Source organism: Rattus norvegicus, chromosome 1 (assembly GCF_021556685.1).
Source record: "Rattus norvegicus strain SHRSP/BbbUtx chromosome 1, alternate assembly SHRSP_T2T, whole genome shotgun sequence".
Lineage (NCBI taxonomy): Eukaryota > Metazoa > Chordata > Mammalia > Rodentia > Muridae > Rattus > Rattus norvegicus.
The window spans coordinates 211,339,761-211,358,917 of record NC_141534.1 but is presented as its reverse complement, the minus strand read 5'-3'; the positions used below and the strand labels follow the sequence as shown (position 1 = coordinate 211,358,917).

General features: G+C 47.4%; 1 protein-coding gene across 4 annotated transcripts in view; it reads right to left on the bottom strand.

Moving 5' to 3' along the window:
- The window catches only part of Kcnq1 (potassium voltage-gated channel subfamily Q member 1), a 333,399-nt gene that overhangs the window by 145,763 nt on the left and 168,479 nt on the right, over window positions 1–19,157 (bottom strand). For all 4 annotated transcript variants that reach the window (XM_087594973.1, XM_087594939.1, NM_032073.2 and 1 more), the window contains 1 exon segment: window positions 18,641–18,761. In XM_087594973.1, the coding sequence (XP_087451099.1) occupies window positions 18,641–18,761 (121 nt within the window).

Genomic DNA, 19,157 nt, shown 5'->3' with positions numbered 1-19,157 from the left:
CACTGAATGGGAGTGGTCGGTGTCTGCCATCGTGGACCCTGAATGGGATCAATGGAGAAAGTCGGTAAACACGTTACACAAACATGCGGTTCTTCGTAAAAAACGAGGGATGGGGGTTGCGGTACTTCATGGCTCAGTCTGAAGCCGAGAAATAGCTTAGGCACATTTCAGCCTAAGGAAATCAGCCCCAGCTCGTGAAGGTGAAAGTCAGAGGAGAACTGAGCATGTTTAAAGACGACGCCAAGAGAATGTTACGGGAGCTGGGGCACCCCGTCGGCAAATCGACTCCTCCCTGGCTTTGTGACCCGGGCCCTAGACTTGATCGCTCCAGTTTCAGTTTATCTGTAAATCAGAAATGATAGGTAGTATTCATATGTCAGGAGCTGCTGTGAGGATTAGTGAAGTGATGTGTATAAAGCACTCAGCATTAATGCCCAGAAACTCTAAGTAGTATTAGCTCAGGATTATTCCTTAGACTGACAGTGTGCTCAGAACGAGCATGTTTTCTCTTTTGAAATACGCAGATGGTAAAACCAGGACTCGCCTGTTGCTCTTGTCCCTAGGACCCTTTCTGGATGAATGTGGAGGCTCTAGTGGAGACCTAGTACTCAAAAGAGAAGGCCTTTCTCTACCCATGTACAGGGCGTTGCACTGACTTTTCTAGTTTCTTTCAGCTCCAGGAGCCTGTATCTGTCACGTAACAGCTTTGCTCAGCCTAGAATCAGCTCTCAGAGGCATGGGAGATCAAAGCTACCTTTTTGGCGCTAAGTACACTCTATGTGCAGGGTCATCATTTGTGTACGCATTGATTTGTGGGGCACAGCTAAAAATCTCCAGAAGTGTACTAGGGAAGATGATGCTATTTCTAGGCTTCCTGGCAGCCTAGTGGAGACCACCAAAGCCTCACTTCCTACCCAGAGAGTCTGAGGATATTAAGGTCACCTGGTTCCATTGTTCTCTGGAGTGCTCACAGAAATCACCAATCTTTATCTGAGTTAGCTTAGCCCCAAGAGTCTCCTTGCACATGGGGGGGGGGACATCGAGTTATAAAACTGGGGGGGGGTCCCAGAGTTGGAGAGACAGACAAAACAGAGGGGAATGGTTGTCCTGAGCTTCCAGAAGAGAGAGAGAGAGAGAGAGAGAGAGAGAGAGAGAGAGAGAGCGAGAGAGAGCACCCTGCTTCTGCCTCCTAAGTGCTAGGTCTGCATCTGTTTTCTATCAAAGCTAGGGGGCTTCTTTCTAGCCCCCCCCCACCTCCCCTAATCTAAAAACACCTTCCTTGGAATCCCCCTAGCATTGGGAATAGAATTGTAGAAGGATTGTTCTCTTAGGACCTTTTTTTTTCTCTTTTATTTTCAAGTTTTTTTTTTAAATAATCACATTCTTAATGAAATTTTCTAAAGTCTTTTTGGAGTAAAAATTCCAATGATGTGTTAATCTGACAATGGCACATAATAAAAGACCACAGGCCCCACAAACCTATGATAGCTAGTGCAAAACTCTTACCTATTAGCAGAGAAGGTCTGGCAGTTAAAAAAAAATTATATAGACCTGAATTAAGATCATAGCAACTTGGATGAGCCTCAGAGTCAAAGATGGCATGCTACTTGACTCAATTCATTTAACATTCCTACAATGCCATGTGTGGTAGTGCATGCCTTTAACCTCAGCATTCAGGGGACAGAGGCAGGTGAATCTCCGGGTTTCAATTTAGCCAGGGTATATAATGAGACCTTGACTCAGAAGTAAATAAACACATAAATTTGAGTGACGTACAGGCTGGTAGTTGCCAGGGGATCAGGAAAGTAGGGCTGGGAAGCATAAGATACATAGGGCCCTTGAGGCCACAGAAACATGCTGCAGTGGCACTGTCCCCTAAGCTTGATACACTCCTGTAGTTCTAGAGATGTCGCTAGGGGAAACTGGACAGAGAGTATAGGGAATCTCTTTGCTATTGCTTACAGGTGTGTGTCAATCTATGGTTACCTAAGAGTAGAGTGCCTAAAAGGTTACATCTCACTTAAATCAGCAGCACGCTTAAAGATACCAAGAAGTGAATTAAAAAATGTAAGAGAGAGATGGGTGGGTGGGTAAAGAGTTAAACAACATAGAGACTTTAGAGTTCACTTGAGCTCTTGGAAGAGCCACTTCTACTTGTGAGTGGAAGTTTTCTATTTACCAAGGTGATGCTTCCTTAAACTGACGAAGTCAGAGGAAAACATCAGCACAACAAGGAAGGCTACACACAAATTCTAACTAGTTATGTGAAGGCTTGTGAAAAATGTAGCGTGTCCCATGATTCTGCAGCAGCAGGGACCACCTCTGTACTGCTCTAGTCTGGCCTCACCTCTACCCCGTCATCATGGCTAGGCTGATCCTTGCATCAAGATGAGAACGGCAGTGATTTCTAAGACTCTGCTCCCATTCTGAATAACTGTAAGGGACTGCGTCTGCCTTGCCCCCGACACGAATGCTACTTATTCAGCCAGACCTCCCTTTCCATTGGCCTTGCTAAGCATGGAGAATCTGGGTTGTCGGTGATAAAAGCTAAGCGGATGCCTTCTCACGATGCACAATGCATTTCAGGAGCACAGCAGCCAACTCACATCGAACACCCTTCTACCCGGTATTAATACAGTTCACCCACGGGCAACTTGGGGAGAATGTCCTTTTACTATGACTTTATAGACTGAAGGTCTAGAATGAAGGAAGTGGTTGGTAAAGCTTGGATTGAAATTTGGTCTATGGCTTCAGAACCTGCCTTTCACCATGTAACATGCACATCCTGAAGTTAGAACCACCAATCAAATAACAGGTGTGGCATTCCTCCCAACCAGTTTCCCATGGACAAGGTTGGAAAAACATATTTGATCCAGGTGGCCCAGCTGAGAAAGAGGCTGAGTCCTTGCTTTGCAGATCATGCTGTGGAGCCATTTTTATTTGTATAGATTATATACAAATATAATAGCGCTTTCTGGTGTCCCCCTCTTTAGTGACATGTATAGGGAAGAGGCTGGGCTCTATGTTAAGATTATGATTTTTTTTTTTTGAGGGAAGGGCAGTTTCTGGGGACCAAACCCAGGGTCTTCCTAAGTGGGCTGAACTATACTCATACTCAAAACTTTATTGTAGTTCTTCTAAACCCTTGCCTTGAATTACACATTTTTCTCTTGTTCTCTCCTAATGTGATACGTTTTCTTAAGATGGCCCCTAAAGCATGATTAGATATGCTTTACCCAGATGGCTCCTGTGTCCGGCCACAACATACCCTTTGGATGTTGCCTGATGAGTGCGCCTCTAAGAATCAGTTCTCATGGTCCCTGACATGATTGGCTAGGGAGGACTAAGTCAGGAGTTAAGACTGTGTGTCAGTCATAGCCATAGATGTGCTTAGCGCCTAGGCCGGCCTGTGAGCCACTCACTAGTTGGATACATTGTGAACGAACACTTCCTGCCATCGGGCCTTTTAACTATTGCAAGTCCAGATAAACAAATACTATAAACGTAAAGCATGGGAGGCCTTACTTACTAAAATAGTCTCGCCAGGAGCTTATTTTCATCTGATACAAACCCCCAAATAACCAAAGACTGAAAGAACAGACTTTGTAAACACAACAACAACAACAACATCAACAACCCCCCCAACCCAAAAACCTTGATTCTTCAACAGCTGCCAAAAAAAAAAAAAAGGCTAAAATATCCAAGAAACTGAGGTAAAAAGTGTTTTTAATGTATGTATGTATGTGCTGTAGACATTTTACATGAAGTCATTTGAAAAGTCTAAAGGCTATGAAGAGATGGCCTTCAAAAAGGGGTGGGTAGGCTTTCAAAAAATAGGACCAAAACCATTAAATATTTTAAAACGATAAAACCCTCATGGGGGAGAGATGGCTCAGTGAGCCAGAGGGCTTGGCATGCAAGCATGAGGGCCCGAGTTAGGATCTCGGCACCCATGTCATCATGGACACATGCATAGCACATGTGTTCTCCCCACCCCCACCCCCATGGACCCCCTAGATAAAAGAAAACCAGAGCCATAGCATACTATGTTTTATTTAGTCTTTCAAATTAAAATAGGCCTATTGTCAAAATCTAGGGAAACAGGTGTATTTGGGCAGCATTTACAATAGTATAGACGGCAGTGTCTGTTAGGCATATCTACCTAAAGGTGAAGAAATATTTCAAATCCATTTGAAATAGACTGAAGTGACATCTTAAAGTGAATCCATTTAAAATAAAAGTCAATATACTGTGATAAGCAGATGATTGGCAGGTTATCTTGAAAAAAATGGTAAGTTATGAATATGCAACAGAAATGTCTGCAGATACATACTTATCTTAGAAAACTGACTGACAAACTGAAAACAGTTCATTTATTTTGTAAAGCGTTATGCAGTTACCATCGTTGCAGAAGTATGGCAGGGCCTGGCTAATTTGGGGAGGGACTGCCCTGAATCTTCCATGACCTCACCAACTCTCCCTTAAAATGCTTATCTAGAATTAGCCTGGGTTCTTCTTTTCTGTAGATAACTGGTCTAACTGTCTGATTTTTTTCCACGGAGAAATTCATCAGGAGATCTCTTTCCAACTTGATGGATTCTTCTAGGAGATTTATAGTTTCTCCTCATAAGTGATTTGCTTTGTGTGTGCTTAATGTCATTTGGTGGACAAGAGCAGCCTAGGAGCAGCTCAGTCAACAGAGGTGCCAGCAGGGGTAACATGGATGGGGAGGACCAGCCATGTTCAATGGGGAGAGCAATTTCAGAGGGAACTAATTTCATAAGTGGTCGGTTCATAAGTGAATACACTTGAATAGATAATCACTATTTTTAGCTGCTCTATACATTCATCAATAGGGGACTTGTTCCATAAATCATGGCACAATCGGAGCCTGTGCAGCTGTTAGTAGAAAGAATCTTTGCTGCTTGTCTGAGTAAAGCTCTATCTATGAATTCATGTCCATTGGTGCAGAGTGCCCATGCTAAACCTGCACATTCGGCTTAACCTCTGGGACTTGTGTCTCAGTCCCTGGTCACTGTGTACTTCCAGATTTCTGCATCGTATAGTAGCCCCCTTGGGAATGTTCACTCCTTTCATAAACTATCCTTTGGAAGAGAGCCTGAGTCCCACTCATTTCTTAAATTGGCCTATGGGAAGGTGGCTTCTTAACACCTAGTTTGGTATTTCTAATCCTGCACCATCCCCTACATGACTTTGCCAGGCCCTGTTGAGTTCACGTGTTCCATTCACTAGAAGAAATGGGGCTGATTCCAGGAAGACATCAGCTCACAGCCTGAGCAGAACAGTGAGCACGTTCTGTCTGGAAAAAGCCTGGCCCAGAGCAAAGGCCACATCCCCCTTACAACATACTGGAATCCCAGCCACGAGAAAAACAGCACTGTCACCTGCTCACTTGAATGTGCATCCATAAGTAAAACTGCTACTCAGTTGCAACTCATTATAACAAGGCAAGACTACGGCACCTACCTGTGCACGAGACACAAGGACAAGTACACAAGACTGTGTGCCACCCATGACAAAAGGATACACAGAGACATGGGTTCTTGTGTATACAAAGTCCCTGGGAAGACCTGGCAGGACTGAAAACATTTAGGAAAGGAAACTTGGGAATTAGGGTTGGGGTAGGAGACCCTTAGTTTTTTTTTCTTCTTTACCATAGTCCCTTTTGTACCCTGATTTATCATTGTTTGATCTGTGCATGTACACACAAGGATGTGTGGTGCATTTGTGTTTTTTTTTTAAAAAGTAATACTAGTATAAGAGGTTTGCTCTGATGTGCAGTGCATTTTACTGCGATGTTTGCCTTTTTAGCACAACATTAATACTTTACAAAAGCCTTGTTTGAACATAGCAGGTGTAATTCCAGATTGGGAGTGGCCGCAGGCAGCCACAGTCTGCATGCTGTGTGGACAGCATGCCTGTGTGGAGCTGGGAGTCTCTGGTTCATGTCACTCTGGAGCAGGGGCTGCTCTAGCACAAAGACGGTTTTGAAAGGCAATGGCGAAGCCAGAGTCAGGGCAGGCTCTGGGCAGGCTCCAGGAGAGCCAGCAACCCTCTGCTGAAGGGTGCCCTGGTCCCCACTACACAGGCGGGCACTCCTGTGAAGTGAGACTGCTACACAAGTCTTGTCATTACAGAATTTTGAGTGGAGTGATTCTGAGAGAAAATGAGAACGGTGTGTTCTATTGTGCCTCATTAAATATTGAAGTTTTTATGTAACTTTCCTCCATGTCAGGTTATCTCTAATTTGATGAATGAAGAACGACAACGGTTCATCTTTCAGTTCATTTGTGTCTCTATTGATCTAACTGAATGTTTTCCAAACAAACTTATTTTAAAATTTAACTTAGATCCCCATTCTACAACCACGTTTTCATATTGCCAAGACTCTGCATTGGGGAGGGCCGAGTTATCTTCACTATTGAAACAGGTCTGCTCTGGAGCTGGTTTGGCCCTGTCTGTTCTGTGGAAATGACACAGTGTTGACCCAAGAGGAGTCCTCACTTCTCCCTACTGAGTCCCTGTGGTTGGGGAAGAAGAAGCTGTGAGTCCACCCCCAGACCTGCCTACTTGGGACATGCCCATGCTAGGCTTGTCTAGGACTCTGCCCTTGGCATCCCTGTTGCCCACCTGGGCTCTGGCAGAGAAGTTGGGTGGGAAGAGGCCAGCCGAGTACCCGCCAGTATAAGAGGAAACGGAGAGAAACAGCTCCAGTCAGCCCCAGAAGGGAGGCCTGGAAAAACTGCAGCTGGAGCTAACACAAAGGACTTTTCAGATCCTGCAGCCAAGGTGCCCAGTGCTTTTTTTTTTTTTTTTTTTTTTAAATACAGCTATTAGGGTGACAAGCCTTTCCAAAGGCCAGCAGTTGGCGAGAGTTTCCAGGAAGCTGGTCTGGCATGGGGCTGGGATCATAGCAACTTTTAACGAGTGAAGTTCAGAAGGAAGGAGTCATCAGGAAAGGTTTAAGGTTCAACAAACTTTTTGAATTATTTTGCAAAAAAGTTCTGGCTTTCCAATTCAAAGGCATGTTCCCCTGTGATGGTTTTAAGTCAGAGCTTATTTCAAAGGCAACACAGACTGCACGTTTCTAATTCATTCCCTGGAGATATTTGCCTAATCCTAGAGACAAGCTTTGCAAGTGCCATCTAGTGCCTGGAGACACTAGAGCCATCTTACTATCTTTTCAAACAGCCATCCACCCACGTGTCTCTCCCCTCTACCAGTTTCTGTGGTTGTGAGTACACACATGCACACACCTTCCCTAAGCAGGAAGCTGTTCTTTGCCAAAAGTGAATGGAATTCAGATTTCCAGAGGGTATCCTTGGTCTCCAGCTCCAACAGCCATCTGACGAAGAAAGATGCTAGTGTGTGCGCTGGGGCTGGGAGAGAGGGGCTTCCGTGTCCGTTCAAATCTTTCTGGGCCCCAAGAAAAACCAACAACTGGCTGTGCTCTCCCTAGCCCCACCCAGCTTCAGTCACATTCCTTCCCTTCCTGAGCCCACCCTGGGTGGCCCCACAAACCAGCTCCCACTCCTCCCTTCCCACCAGTGGGGAGACCTAACGCATGTCCTCATGAAACAGCCAACAGTGAAAATGAAGGTCACACTGCAAGCCCCAAACAGCTTAAAGGCAAAAGAGGGGTCCTCCCCAATGTCTGTTCTCACTCCAGTCAGAGACTTTTCTCTTTTTTCTCTGTCTAGCAGCCCCTAGGACTAAGCTTTCACACCTCCCTGTGCTTGCTTCCAGGAAATCCTAGCCTACTTCTGCCTGTACCATTCTTGGGTCTGAAAATGCTGTTTGGGTTCTGAAGCCCTTCACTACTAGAACTTTCCAACATATCAGGGATCTCTATCCCTACCTAAGCCTTCCAAGCCCTAGGATCCGCATCCCCAGGAGTTGTACATTTATAAATGTTGACACAGTTTTGATAATGAGTCACAGTAGTGATCAGCAGTGACAAGGTAGACTGGCTGGTCCTAAGCCTAAGTTACTGGGATTTCTACTTGTCCAGCCATGGAGGAACATGTGGAGACCCTCCTGCAGTGATCAGAATGAATGAGTGTGACTATGGTGGTTCTATGCTCAGCAAAGTCCTGATACCTAGGGCAGTCTGATGATCTTGCTTGGTCAAAAATAGTGTTGTCCACCAGGGTTTTCTGGGTGTTCTGTGAAGTGTTATGACTTTACCGGCCAGCTTTACTCTCTTTCCTTGGCCAATCCCAGAGTTCATCTTTAAGTATCTGCATCATCCCCCAACTCTACCAGCTTCTTCCTGGCAGAGCCTGCAGTGGACTTGCCCTTATCGTCATGGAAAGATCTTCCTATTCCAGTCCTAGGTTTTGACTGTGGTACTTAAAACATGCCCCAGGTAGCTAGCAGGAATGCAGCCATTTGATCCAGACCTACTGGAGGTGACTGCAGAACTCCATACAGAGAGGAGATAGGTCCCACCAGGAAAACAGAACATAGAGGTAAGAATTGGGCCTGCTTTCTGGCTCTGGTCCTGCCATTATGTTGCCTTATACTCTTGTATCTGTGGTGGACTCTCATTCTCTTGTCTTCCCATTGCATGACATCTCCAGGGATGCTGTGACCCAAACCCAGGCAGATACTTTGAGGTACTTTGATGGAGCCATTGCCCATTGAGCAGACAGTCTGGTAAAGAAAAGCCAGGTATCATGGAGCATGGGGAACCCTAGGGAAGAATATCTGTTTGAGACAGATCTCATGTAGCTCAGGCTATCATCTGTTCTCAAACTCACAAAGTAACTGAGGATGACTTTGAACTTATGATCTTCGTGCCTGCAGCTCCCGAGTGCTAGGATTTCAGATGTGTACAACTAGACCTAGTTTGCAGTGCTGGGGGTCAAACCCGGGGCTTCATAGATGATAGGCTAGCGCTCCAACTGCTAAATCGCATCCCCAGAGGGACGTCTGGAGCCTTTTGTCAAGTAGTGCCCTACTGAAGGTCATCGATGCACCCCACCCCCACCCCCCCACCCACACCCCCACACCCCCCTCGGCTCCCAGGCACCTGCACCTGGAGCCCACACCCCCAGCTTGTAGAGTTCACAGGGTTAGGTTTCAGTTTTCTTAAAAAGACCTTTTCAGTGTTTCAGATTAGCAGATTGTCAATTTAACTTAACAAATCCAGGCTGGGTGGTGGTGGCATATTCCTTTAATCCTAGCCTTTAGTCTACCAGGAGGCAGAGGCAGGCAGGTTTCAGAGAACCAGCCTGCTCTACAGAGTGAGTTCCAGGACAGCCAAGGCTACATGGAGAAACCCTGCCTCTAGAAACAAACAAACAAACAAACAAACAAACTCCATATACAAACCTGAGGGAAATAAAATCCTGCCTACCTCCAGAAGACGCAAGAGGGAGAATTAGGCAAGAGAAGATGATCTTGGAGCAGAGGACAGGGCGTTGGCTCACACATATGACCTAAGTACAGACAAGGCCAGGGCAAGGGGACAGGCCCAGAACAAGTGAGCACTTTAAGTCCCTATATGACCTTCACCTACCATTTTCACATCCTGTTCAGAGACCAGCTGCCCAAGAGTTAATGGTGGGGCCCAGAGGACAGCTGCTTAGTGCTACCTACCTCAATGAACCTGGTTCTCTTGGGGCAGCAAATTTAGGCCCTAAATCAGGATAGGTGGATTCTTTAGGTAAGAATCCTGCCTGAGAGTGGGTATGTGTTTGTGGAGAGCTCTTCATTGTTTAAGCCTTGCCTTTTACTCCTCTTACATGCCTACTACCCCACCACACAAATACCTCCTTACTACTTTGTAAATTCAGCCTCATTTCTGCCTCAGCTCTCAGTAGGGTACCACAAGCCACTGTTAGGACAGAGTTATACTTACGTCTGATTTTATATGAGGGTTTATAGCCAGAGTTCTCAGAGAGAAGACAGGTAGAATAAAATTTCTCTCTGATAACATCTTGAATTGCACCCCTCCCCAGTAATAATCCCTCTTAGCACCTTTGGATTTCTCCCTTCTAAGTTGCTCTAAAGACCCCAAAGTAGAAGAGGCTGGGGGGGGGGGCGGGCAATTGTCTCTGGACTTCTGGGGCTATAGCCACATGTGTGGAGAGGTTACATAGGCAGCTTATGCAAGCAGATGGTGAGGTCAGGGTTATAGAGCTGAAGATGCTTGGCCGAGTAGAGGCTCAGACTGGGCCCCTATCTACTCCTCCTATCTTTTATTTCTTTTCCTCTTTCATGTTTCCAAGATGCCACCCAGGTCTCCCATGGATCCAGCCATGGGCTTATAGTCAGACCTCTTCTAGCCTGTTATTGCCAAGGAGATGTATCTTAGGTGTGGCTTCTGCCAAGGATACCTGAACTATCCTAAAAAGGATACAAATACAGGCACAAATGCTGAGTCAGGCTTGGGGGCGCCATGAGAAGCTTAGGAGGAAAGTGCATCCTAGTTCCTAGTCTGTGAGATCTAGAGATGCCCAGAGTAGCTTGGAGGCCAGTGAAGGTTCCTGGCTTCGTCATGTGGCAGGGTCAGTTATACACTTAAGAGTCTGAATTTACAGAATTCTCATGGAGAAAGTGATGAGAATGACCAGTGCCCAAACCCACCATGGACTGTTCACAATGGTCATAGACTCTCACGTATTACTGCTTCAGTGCCAGCTTACCACTCTCAGGACTTCAACCTGACCTTCACCAAAGGAGATGCAGGCTTCCCCGGTGACAGTGTGTCCCTGAATGAGCCTGGTTCTGCCAGTATTTCTTCTATGATAGTAGAAAGTTTCTGCCCTTCATGAAACTTTAGCTTTCCCTTCTGTGAAGCTGAAGACTGACCCACTAAGAGTTCTTCAACTTACACGGACATATGTTACGTGTGTCAGCTAACTACGCCATTACGAACTCTAGCACCGGAAGTGGAGCACAGACTAGCTCATTCTTAGCACTGAAAGCCAGTTTGTGGATACTGTGGCTACATTTGGGTTTATCTTTCCAATAGAGAGCCTGTTTCCTATCACTTGCAGGGGCAAAGGAAGGCAGGTTATAAAGCTTACCCCTCCCCTCTCCTTAGTCTGTGCGAAGGTAGGTGCTTGAGTCAGCCCAATGTTGACGGGACCAAATGATCGAAGCACACAGGGGCACCTATAACTGCCAAAGGCACGTCCTCTGACTTCCTCAGACAAATTATGGGTGCTAGTCCCCAGCTCATACCTCTATTAGCACGAGTCAAAACAGCCCACAAGCCCCCGTTCCAGCTACTCCAGGCTTTAGTCAGGATCTGTAGCCTTCCCCTCTGCTACCACACTCCACATCATCGAGGAACTCCGTACTTTTAAGTCTCTAATTTTATCTTTATGACAGCACTTAGGATGCAGCCTGACCCATTTGTTTCCCATGGAAAAATCATTACCTGGCAGATTTTAAAACTGTCATGTCAAACAAGCAACAACCTTATGGAGTCTCCAGTCACAAAGGAACACTTTATATTGTTCTAACATTTCTCAAGTAGTTCTCCAAATTAGGTATATGGCCGAATACCTGTCCCCACTTATTGAAATTTATATAGCAACATAGGAAGATACATTCCCAATGTGTTAATACACAAGGAGAACTGTAACTCATAGACATTAAGAAAACTGATGTAGGGTCCTGTGAGCAGGATTGGATGACCTAAGCCTGCTAGGGTTTCCTGAAAGACAGGGACCTTAGCCATTGTGAGCTCACAGCAAACGCAAGCTTCCCAGGGTTTCCAGGAAGACACTGTTCTTAGTTATTGTGAGCCCACTCCAAACCATCTGCGTATGCAGAAAACCACAGATGCAGTAAGAGGAAAGAAAGGTGATTGAACTAGCTGGAGGACTAATCAGTCAGGCCATTATTCCTCAGAGCCCTCATAGGGTAGAGCTCCGCCTTCTCCCATGCCCATCTAGAGGTCCATCACAGAGGACATTTTCACAGAAGCTGACATGTATATGTTGAAGCAAAGGCCTTACAGAGCCAGCAGAGCCAGCCGTGAGGTAGAACTGTGGGAGCCTGCATACCCCAGCCCTCAGATCCTACCTGTAAACAGTAATGATAATGAAAGGGTAACACTGGTCAAAGAGAACAACCCGAAAGCCAAGCAGTTGAACAGAGGAGAGTCCAGAAATGAGCCACATGCCAACAGGGAGCTGATTTATAGTAATGCTGATACAGCAGGGCACTGGGAGAAGGATGGCGCTGTATTAGACTGGATGTCCACGTGGAGGAAAAAGCTTATCTTGACCTTGACCTCACAAAGGACACAGAAATCGATTCCAGATGGACCGTAGATCTACATGTGAAAGGTGAGCTTTTGAAGCTTTAGAACAAACCAGAATATCTTTATGACCTTGGAGTAGTCAAAGTTTCTTAAGCAGGACATAAACAGCGCCAGCCAGAGAGGAAATGTTTGATTAACTGGACCATGTTAAAATTAAGACCTTCTGTTCATCAAAAGACACCAAGAGACGGGGCAAGACAGCCCACAAGGGGGGCAGTATTTACAATACACGTATCTGTGTATCTGACAAATGACTCACACTTAGAACACCCAGGACATAGATAAAATTGTGCCTGAAGAAGAACAGCCCTCAGTGTAAGATATAGATGTCTTATAGAGAACGATGGATGTTGTGAAATGAGAGTATAGAATGGGGCTTAGCTTACTGAAAATTACAGACACCGTTTGATGCCACTAGAAACCAGGATGGCTAAAAAGGAAACAGTGAAAAAATTCCAAGTGTGTGTGAGAATGTGGAAAAAGTGGAATATTCACATGCTACCAAGCAGGGGTAAAAGTTGGGGTGACTGCCATGGGAAACAGCCGGTCCCTCAGTGTCCCAGCACTTCTATCCTAGGGATACAATGAGCAGAGATGGCTATAACCTTCACCAAACACATGTGTAGACTATTCTTAGTAACTCACTACCAAGAGCTACCCAATGGCCATGGGTAGAATGAATGAATGAGCAAATCACAGGCCGCACAGAGCAGAGTACCAGAGAGCAAAAGGCTCTTGAGGCTACAGCTTTCCGCAGCCTCACAGGGGGTTCTCAGACATCATAGCAAATGAAGGTGGCCAGATACACGGATGTGTGTGCTGTGTGATCTAGCCATGTAGATGTCAAACACAGGCAAAGATGGCTGTTGTTGCTAGAAGGTGAGCTTATGGTTGTTCTTGGCGTGACCGTAATATGAAAGGGGATCCCGAGGACTTTCTGGGGATTCCATTGTTTTCTTGGGATGCTTGGCTCTCAGGTAGGGAGAATGTATTAAGTTTGCACTGGAAATTTGTGTACTGTAGTCTTTTGGTACATTCCCTTTCTACTGTATGTAAATTTATAACACAGTGCCCTGCAGAAGGCAGTGTTTTCTGAGCTTTACTAGAGACACAACTAAGAACACAGAGGGGGGGGTTGGGGATTTAGCTCAGTGGTAGAGCACTTGCCTAGCAAGCGCAAGGCCCTGGGTTCGGTCCTCAGCTCGGGGGGGGGGGGGGGGACGGGACAACACAGAGGGACTGGGCTTGCCGCCCGGCCACCACCTTATTTAAAAGGTTGTATTACTCCAGTATCCTGACCAGACTACCAGCAGCTCCTGTAACTCAGTTTCTACTTCCAGCTCTAGGCAAAGCACACGGGAGATACGTTTGGGGGCTTTCTCTGTTATTCAGAGTACCTTTCTTTATGGTATCACCAACGTAGTATGTGCTGGCACACTACTCTCCCTGGCCTCTCCCTTAGAACAATTCTAGGAGGTTGCTGCGTCCCTCTTCATGTGCTCAAAGGGAAGAAGTGAAACTAGGGAAGGTTAGGGGGCACTGGGGGCTGCCTGTAGCTGGGGCAGTGTGGGCTGGGAGCCAGGTTGAGGGCATTCGATTCCCAGTCCCTCTCTTTCCCACTGAGCCACTCCGCCTCGCTCTTAATTTAATTAGGAGAACATTTAATCCCCCGTGCATTTCAGAGACGGGTTTGAGCCTGGCCGGGGCCTTGTGGGGCTCTGACAGGGATCCTGTGACTCATACAGCCTTGCACAGCCCTCCTGGGAGGGCTCCCATGGGGCTTCTCTGGCACCTTGTGCAGACAGAGGTGGTCTGAAGGTTCACAGAACACAGGACACTAGTCTGGAAAGACAAATCTGGTCTCATCTGTTCTTGACAAACCCCCTTCCCTTTCCTCCTGGACACTGCCCCCAACATGGCCCCTCTGTCTTCTCCCCTCATCACTTGCAGGTTGAGAAGCCAAGTAAGAGAAATGGGTGCTCACTGAGGTGCCACAGCAGACCCTGATTGTCTCCAGGCCCTGAACATCCCAGGCAGAGCTGTCCCTTCAGAAGAGCTAGCCCCCTGGTCCACTAGTGCCCCCCTTTTCAGAAGGCATAGGCTGGCCCCAGCCTCGCTGACAAATGCAGAATTCAGGAGACATTAGTAGTGATGTGGATGAAAGCCAGGCCACAGCGGGCCTCCCTGGAAAAGAGAAACTCGAACGTCTTGGCGTGAGATTCTGCAGGGTCCAGGAGAAAGTTGAAGACATGGAAATTCTAATTAACGCACGCGGGGCTGGTTTTGCTCAAAGATTTTTGAAGCTGTCATGTCACAAGAGGCCCGGCAAGCACATGCTCGCCCGGGAGGTGCTTGTGGGCACCTGGTGGGATTCTTGCAATGCCCTAGCCTGTATTCTTACTTTCCCTCTGTCCTCTACACATTTCCTCCACCCATCTTGGTGAACTCAGTGGCCCCTGAATGTCATCCCAGAGTGGGAAGACAGCCTGGTTAGTAAATAAATGCTGAGACTTCCAGTTGAAAATGTCACAACAAAAAAGTCAGAGGGCTCAGGAACCAACCTCTTGGAAGCAACCCTCAGGGAAACCGCAAGGCAGAACCAGGCTGAGCTATAGGCTGCTGCACGTATGGTAGGCTTGGCCTTTGGAGATGTTCGTCTTGGATATGCTTGTGCAGTGGATAGATAAGGCAAAGGTTCCAGACAAGTTCTTATTGGTTCATCAGAGGGAGGTTGGGGTGAAGTGGCTGCCGGAGAAGCTCACTGAAGCCAAACCCAGACATACTTCTTTAGCTTTGAGCTATAGGTGCTCATGTCCTGGGCCCTATGTCTCAACACCTGTGGGAGGTACATGGAGACCTTGTTTCACCTCAGGCAAAGCTAAGGGTGTGCTTTCTGCATCAGAGTAGGACTACAGTCTCGGGGTTCTGTAATGCTGGGATTTTGGGGAGTGCTGGAAAAGGAGTGACCATGAACAGCCTCTGCTTCCTGCCTGACCCAGGATAGGATCAGGGAGCGTTGATGATAGCCTCAAGGATGCGCGAGGCATTCCTGGGGAGAAGGAGGACTGAGTAGACACTGCAAAGATGTGCGCAACTCTGATGGCTACAGGACCAATAAGGGCATTCCAGCTGGTGGGATACACGTGAGCCCTTGCCAGTTAACCCCAGTAAGCAGAATCCTGGAGACTTTTACCCTATTAGCTGTAAAGATACGGCCATCTCTCATGGCAGTAGGTCTCTATTTCATACTTGGTCCTCAGAAGCCTGGAGCAAGGCTTTGAGTAGGACATTTACGTTGAGGGAGCTTGAGGAGTACAGGGCTCCCTTCCAATGATGTTAGAACCAGGAAGACAGCATCTGACTAAAATATGTATGCAAGGCTGAGGCCCAGCTGCCCAGAGCTGGATGAGGACTGGGGCTTACATGAGGAGCTGCTGATGCGTGTCTTTTGAGCTGGGGTCAGAGAAGCTATATTGTCTTCTTAGCACCCTTCCCCGTTTACCAGCAGCTCTCTGGTTTTCAATAGGCCTGCACCATGGCCTCTCTGTCCCTAAACTATCAGTGGCCAACAGGCTCTGAAAAGAGGAGCTTCACCCAGCCCCAGGGACCTTCCCATAATCAAGGATAGAGTGACCTCACCTCCCTAGGGCCCCTGGGCGGGGAGAGCTTGAGATGGAAACAAAATGTGTCTTTATTTATGCTTTTAATTTGAATTCTGGAACTGGCCCAGCATGGTAATACATTTAACATCAGTAAAATGCTGAAGAAAAATGGATCTGTTTTTCTGCAACTGCTTCCCACCCACTCTGCCCCCTGCAAGACCCTAGTACACATCTCTGTCCCTGATAGACACGTACCAGGGCGTGTGCCTCTTTTTTTCAGTGTGGCTTCTTAGGGCCAGTTGCTCACAGGAGCCATGCTGCATCCCTGAGCTGCTGGAGCCTAGCTTAATTACAGACATCAATCAACAGGCTGACTGTGTAAGAGGCAAAGGAATGCAGCCCTGGTGTGGGCACGTGGGCCCCTTACACAGTACCCACGATGGCCTATGTGCTCCCCTAGAATGGGGAGGGGTCTCGGTAAGGCCAGCAGTCCTGGGAGCACATAGGGTTCTAGGACCCAGACACAGACCAGGCCTGTGGTTATCCTCTTTGCTAGGACTTCCAGCAAGGATGGCACTAGACTTCTATGGATGTGGGTGTCTGGATTCTTTGATGCCTCAACCCTGACCCCAACTCTGCTTTGACCAGATCATATTTTTTGCTCAAGCCTGTGATCTCTCTATCTCCACCTGAGGTTTTTTAACTCAGCATCACCATGGGCTCCTCCTTTCCTACCTTCCCACCTTCCTAGGTTGGTTCATCCCCAGCTGCTGCATTTGGAATAAATTGGTGTGTTCTTGGGTGGAGACTTGACTGGATAAAGACTGTCCACCTACTCAGGCTCCAGGAGTGCTGGCCTGAGAAGAGCTACGATACCTGAAAAGATGGTGACACACTAGGCCTATAGCAGCCAAGAAAGCATCATTCATGTCTCTGGGGCTCTGTTACCTCAGAGTGGAGATAGGAATTGGCCTAGTTCTCTGAGCATTGTTGTCTTATTGGCTTAGGGATGCTTCTGGAACAGATAGACAGTAAATGGCTCCAGGAGTTCTGAGTATATGAATACCAGCACAGATGGCCTTTTGCCCCCAAAGGGGTGGTTCTAGGGCAGCTATGGACTGAACTATGGGATCACCAGTTTCCACCCTTCCTTAGGACCCTGTTGGTGCTTTCCTTCAGGAAACCACAGTAGCCAGAGGATTCTTTTGTCCATCTGGGTAGGTGGTTTGTTGAGAGTACTACTCTGTCTTGATGTAGCTGCTTTTGTGCTTGGAAGTTGCTCCATGGCCAGAAGAATAAAACAGAATGGGTACCAAGAGAGGTGAGTGATCAGAGGGGATAAGAAGTCTGAGAGGCCTTTCCAGGCTTAGGCAATTCCCTGGGGCCTGTTATGGTTGCCATGGTGCTACTTACTGTCCCTATTCCTAAGCAGGCACTGGCATATCGCATAGTACACCAGCCACAAGACACCAGTGTTTACATTTTAGTTGTCTCTGCCCTGGACTTGATGGAGAGACTTAACCACAGTTTAAGCTATTTTTCTACCCACTGTCGCCAGCCTATACCTGCCTAGCCTGTCTGGACTCCTGCTCACACCTCTGTTCCTGCCTGCTAATGCAGCCAGCCTGTAAGACTGTCTTAGGAGGGAGAGTAACCTCTGCTTCTCTCTGAACCCATGAATACTCTACATATTACAATCTGAGATACTGCTAACCTCCTTTTGAATTTGGGTGGCTTGGGAAGATAGTGGGCATGGCGTGATTGATCATAATCATTCCTTTGACAAGGCCGCCTTCTCCCAGGGTGGCCTCAACTTGGCTATCTGGTTACTTAAGAAGCCCTCAGCACTGTGAGTCCCAATTTCTTCAGTTATTGCAAAGTCAAGCCTGAAATCTAGGCATAGGCCAGACGCATTATGACCATGCACACAGGGCTAAGGGCATGAATTTTAGTAGAAAGAATGAAAGAGTGCCAGTATATGAAACCCAGGAGAGCTAAGAGTGTAGTATTAACATCCTGACACAAAGATACTTTTCCAGGGGAGTACCCAGTGGAGCAGTGGTCAGACCTGCCCCCAACACATTGCTGCCTCTACTGGGCTTTGGCAGGAACATTTGAGTCACATGTTGCAGAGAAATCACAGCATGGCTGGGTACTGGGGATTGGCCTGGTGATGCCATGATGGGGGCCCAAATGGGGGGAAAAGGGTGGGCATGTGTCCCAGGCCAGCTGTGCCTCAGGGGAAGGCCAACTGGAAGGCGTAGAAAATCAGCTATTTCCTCCACCTGAAGGAGCCCCTGAGGACAGTACTGGCAACTGGCAGGCAGCACCCGGCATCTGCCCCATGGCTTTAGCCAAAGTTCCACGGGGAAATGCTAAAAAATAAAGTTGACTCTCTTGAAGGAGTGGGGGAGGGGTTTAGGGAAGGGGGAAAAAAACCCCAATTTTCTCAGACGCTCCAAGCATGCAAACAAGTGGAAAATGATCAGTCTGGTTTTCCATAAGTCAAAACAAGAGGATCGTGTTTCCAGATTCGGTGGGAAAGCCTCTGCTCTTCTCTCCTGCCTGAGCCCTGAGGCCAGCCCCAGCAGCCAGTGTCCCCAGGTTCTTAAAGATAGGCAGTGAGTTCTGGGTACTGGGTAAATAAGACTGGGTTCCAGCAAGAGGATGAGCTTTGCCCCATGCCAGGGCACTTCCCTTGAGCCCCAGCTGTTGTGGGCAAATGGACACTCACTGTGACACATGGGTGATGGGGGTCAGCAGGGTCTCCCCTTCCAGGTCCAGGTCCTCAGCAAAGCTGTTTGTTCTCAAGAAATGGGGTGTGCTTACTTCCAGCAGTGTAGGGCTCTTCCTTACTGTGAAGAAGGTGTGGGGACAGCTCATTAGGCTTCAGTAGAAACTTGATCATGAAGGGGCTCCAGAACTGGATTCAAATGCCCACCCCAACCTGTGATTGCTATGGGATAAACCTGTGAGCTCTCGAGATCAGGTTAAGGGTGAAGACAGAGTTTAGAAGTTTCAGCCTTTCCCGTCAGGTTGGTTTACACTGAGTGGAATAGTGAATGGACATTCAGATTGGTCCCCAGGACCCCAGGGCCTCAGCCTCCCAGACTAAATCATAAAGGCCGGTACATTCCCCCCCCAGTTTGCTAACTGCCCTGGGGCTGAGTTCCAAAACTGAGTGAGGTCCTGCCCTTATGCTAGGTTCTGGGCCTCTCAGCAGCTTCACACAAAACATTTGTGCCAAGAAC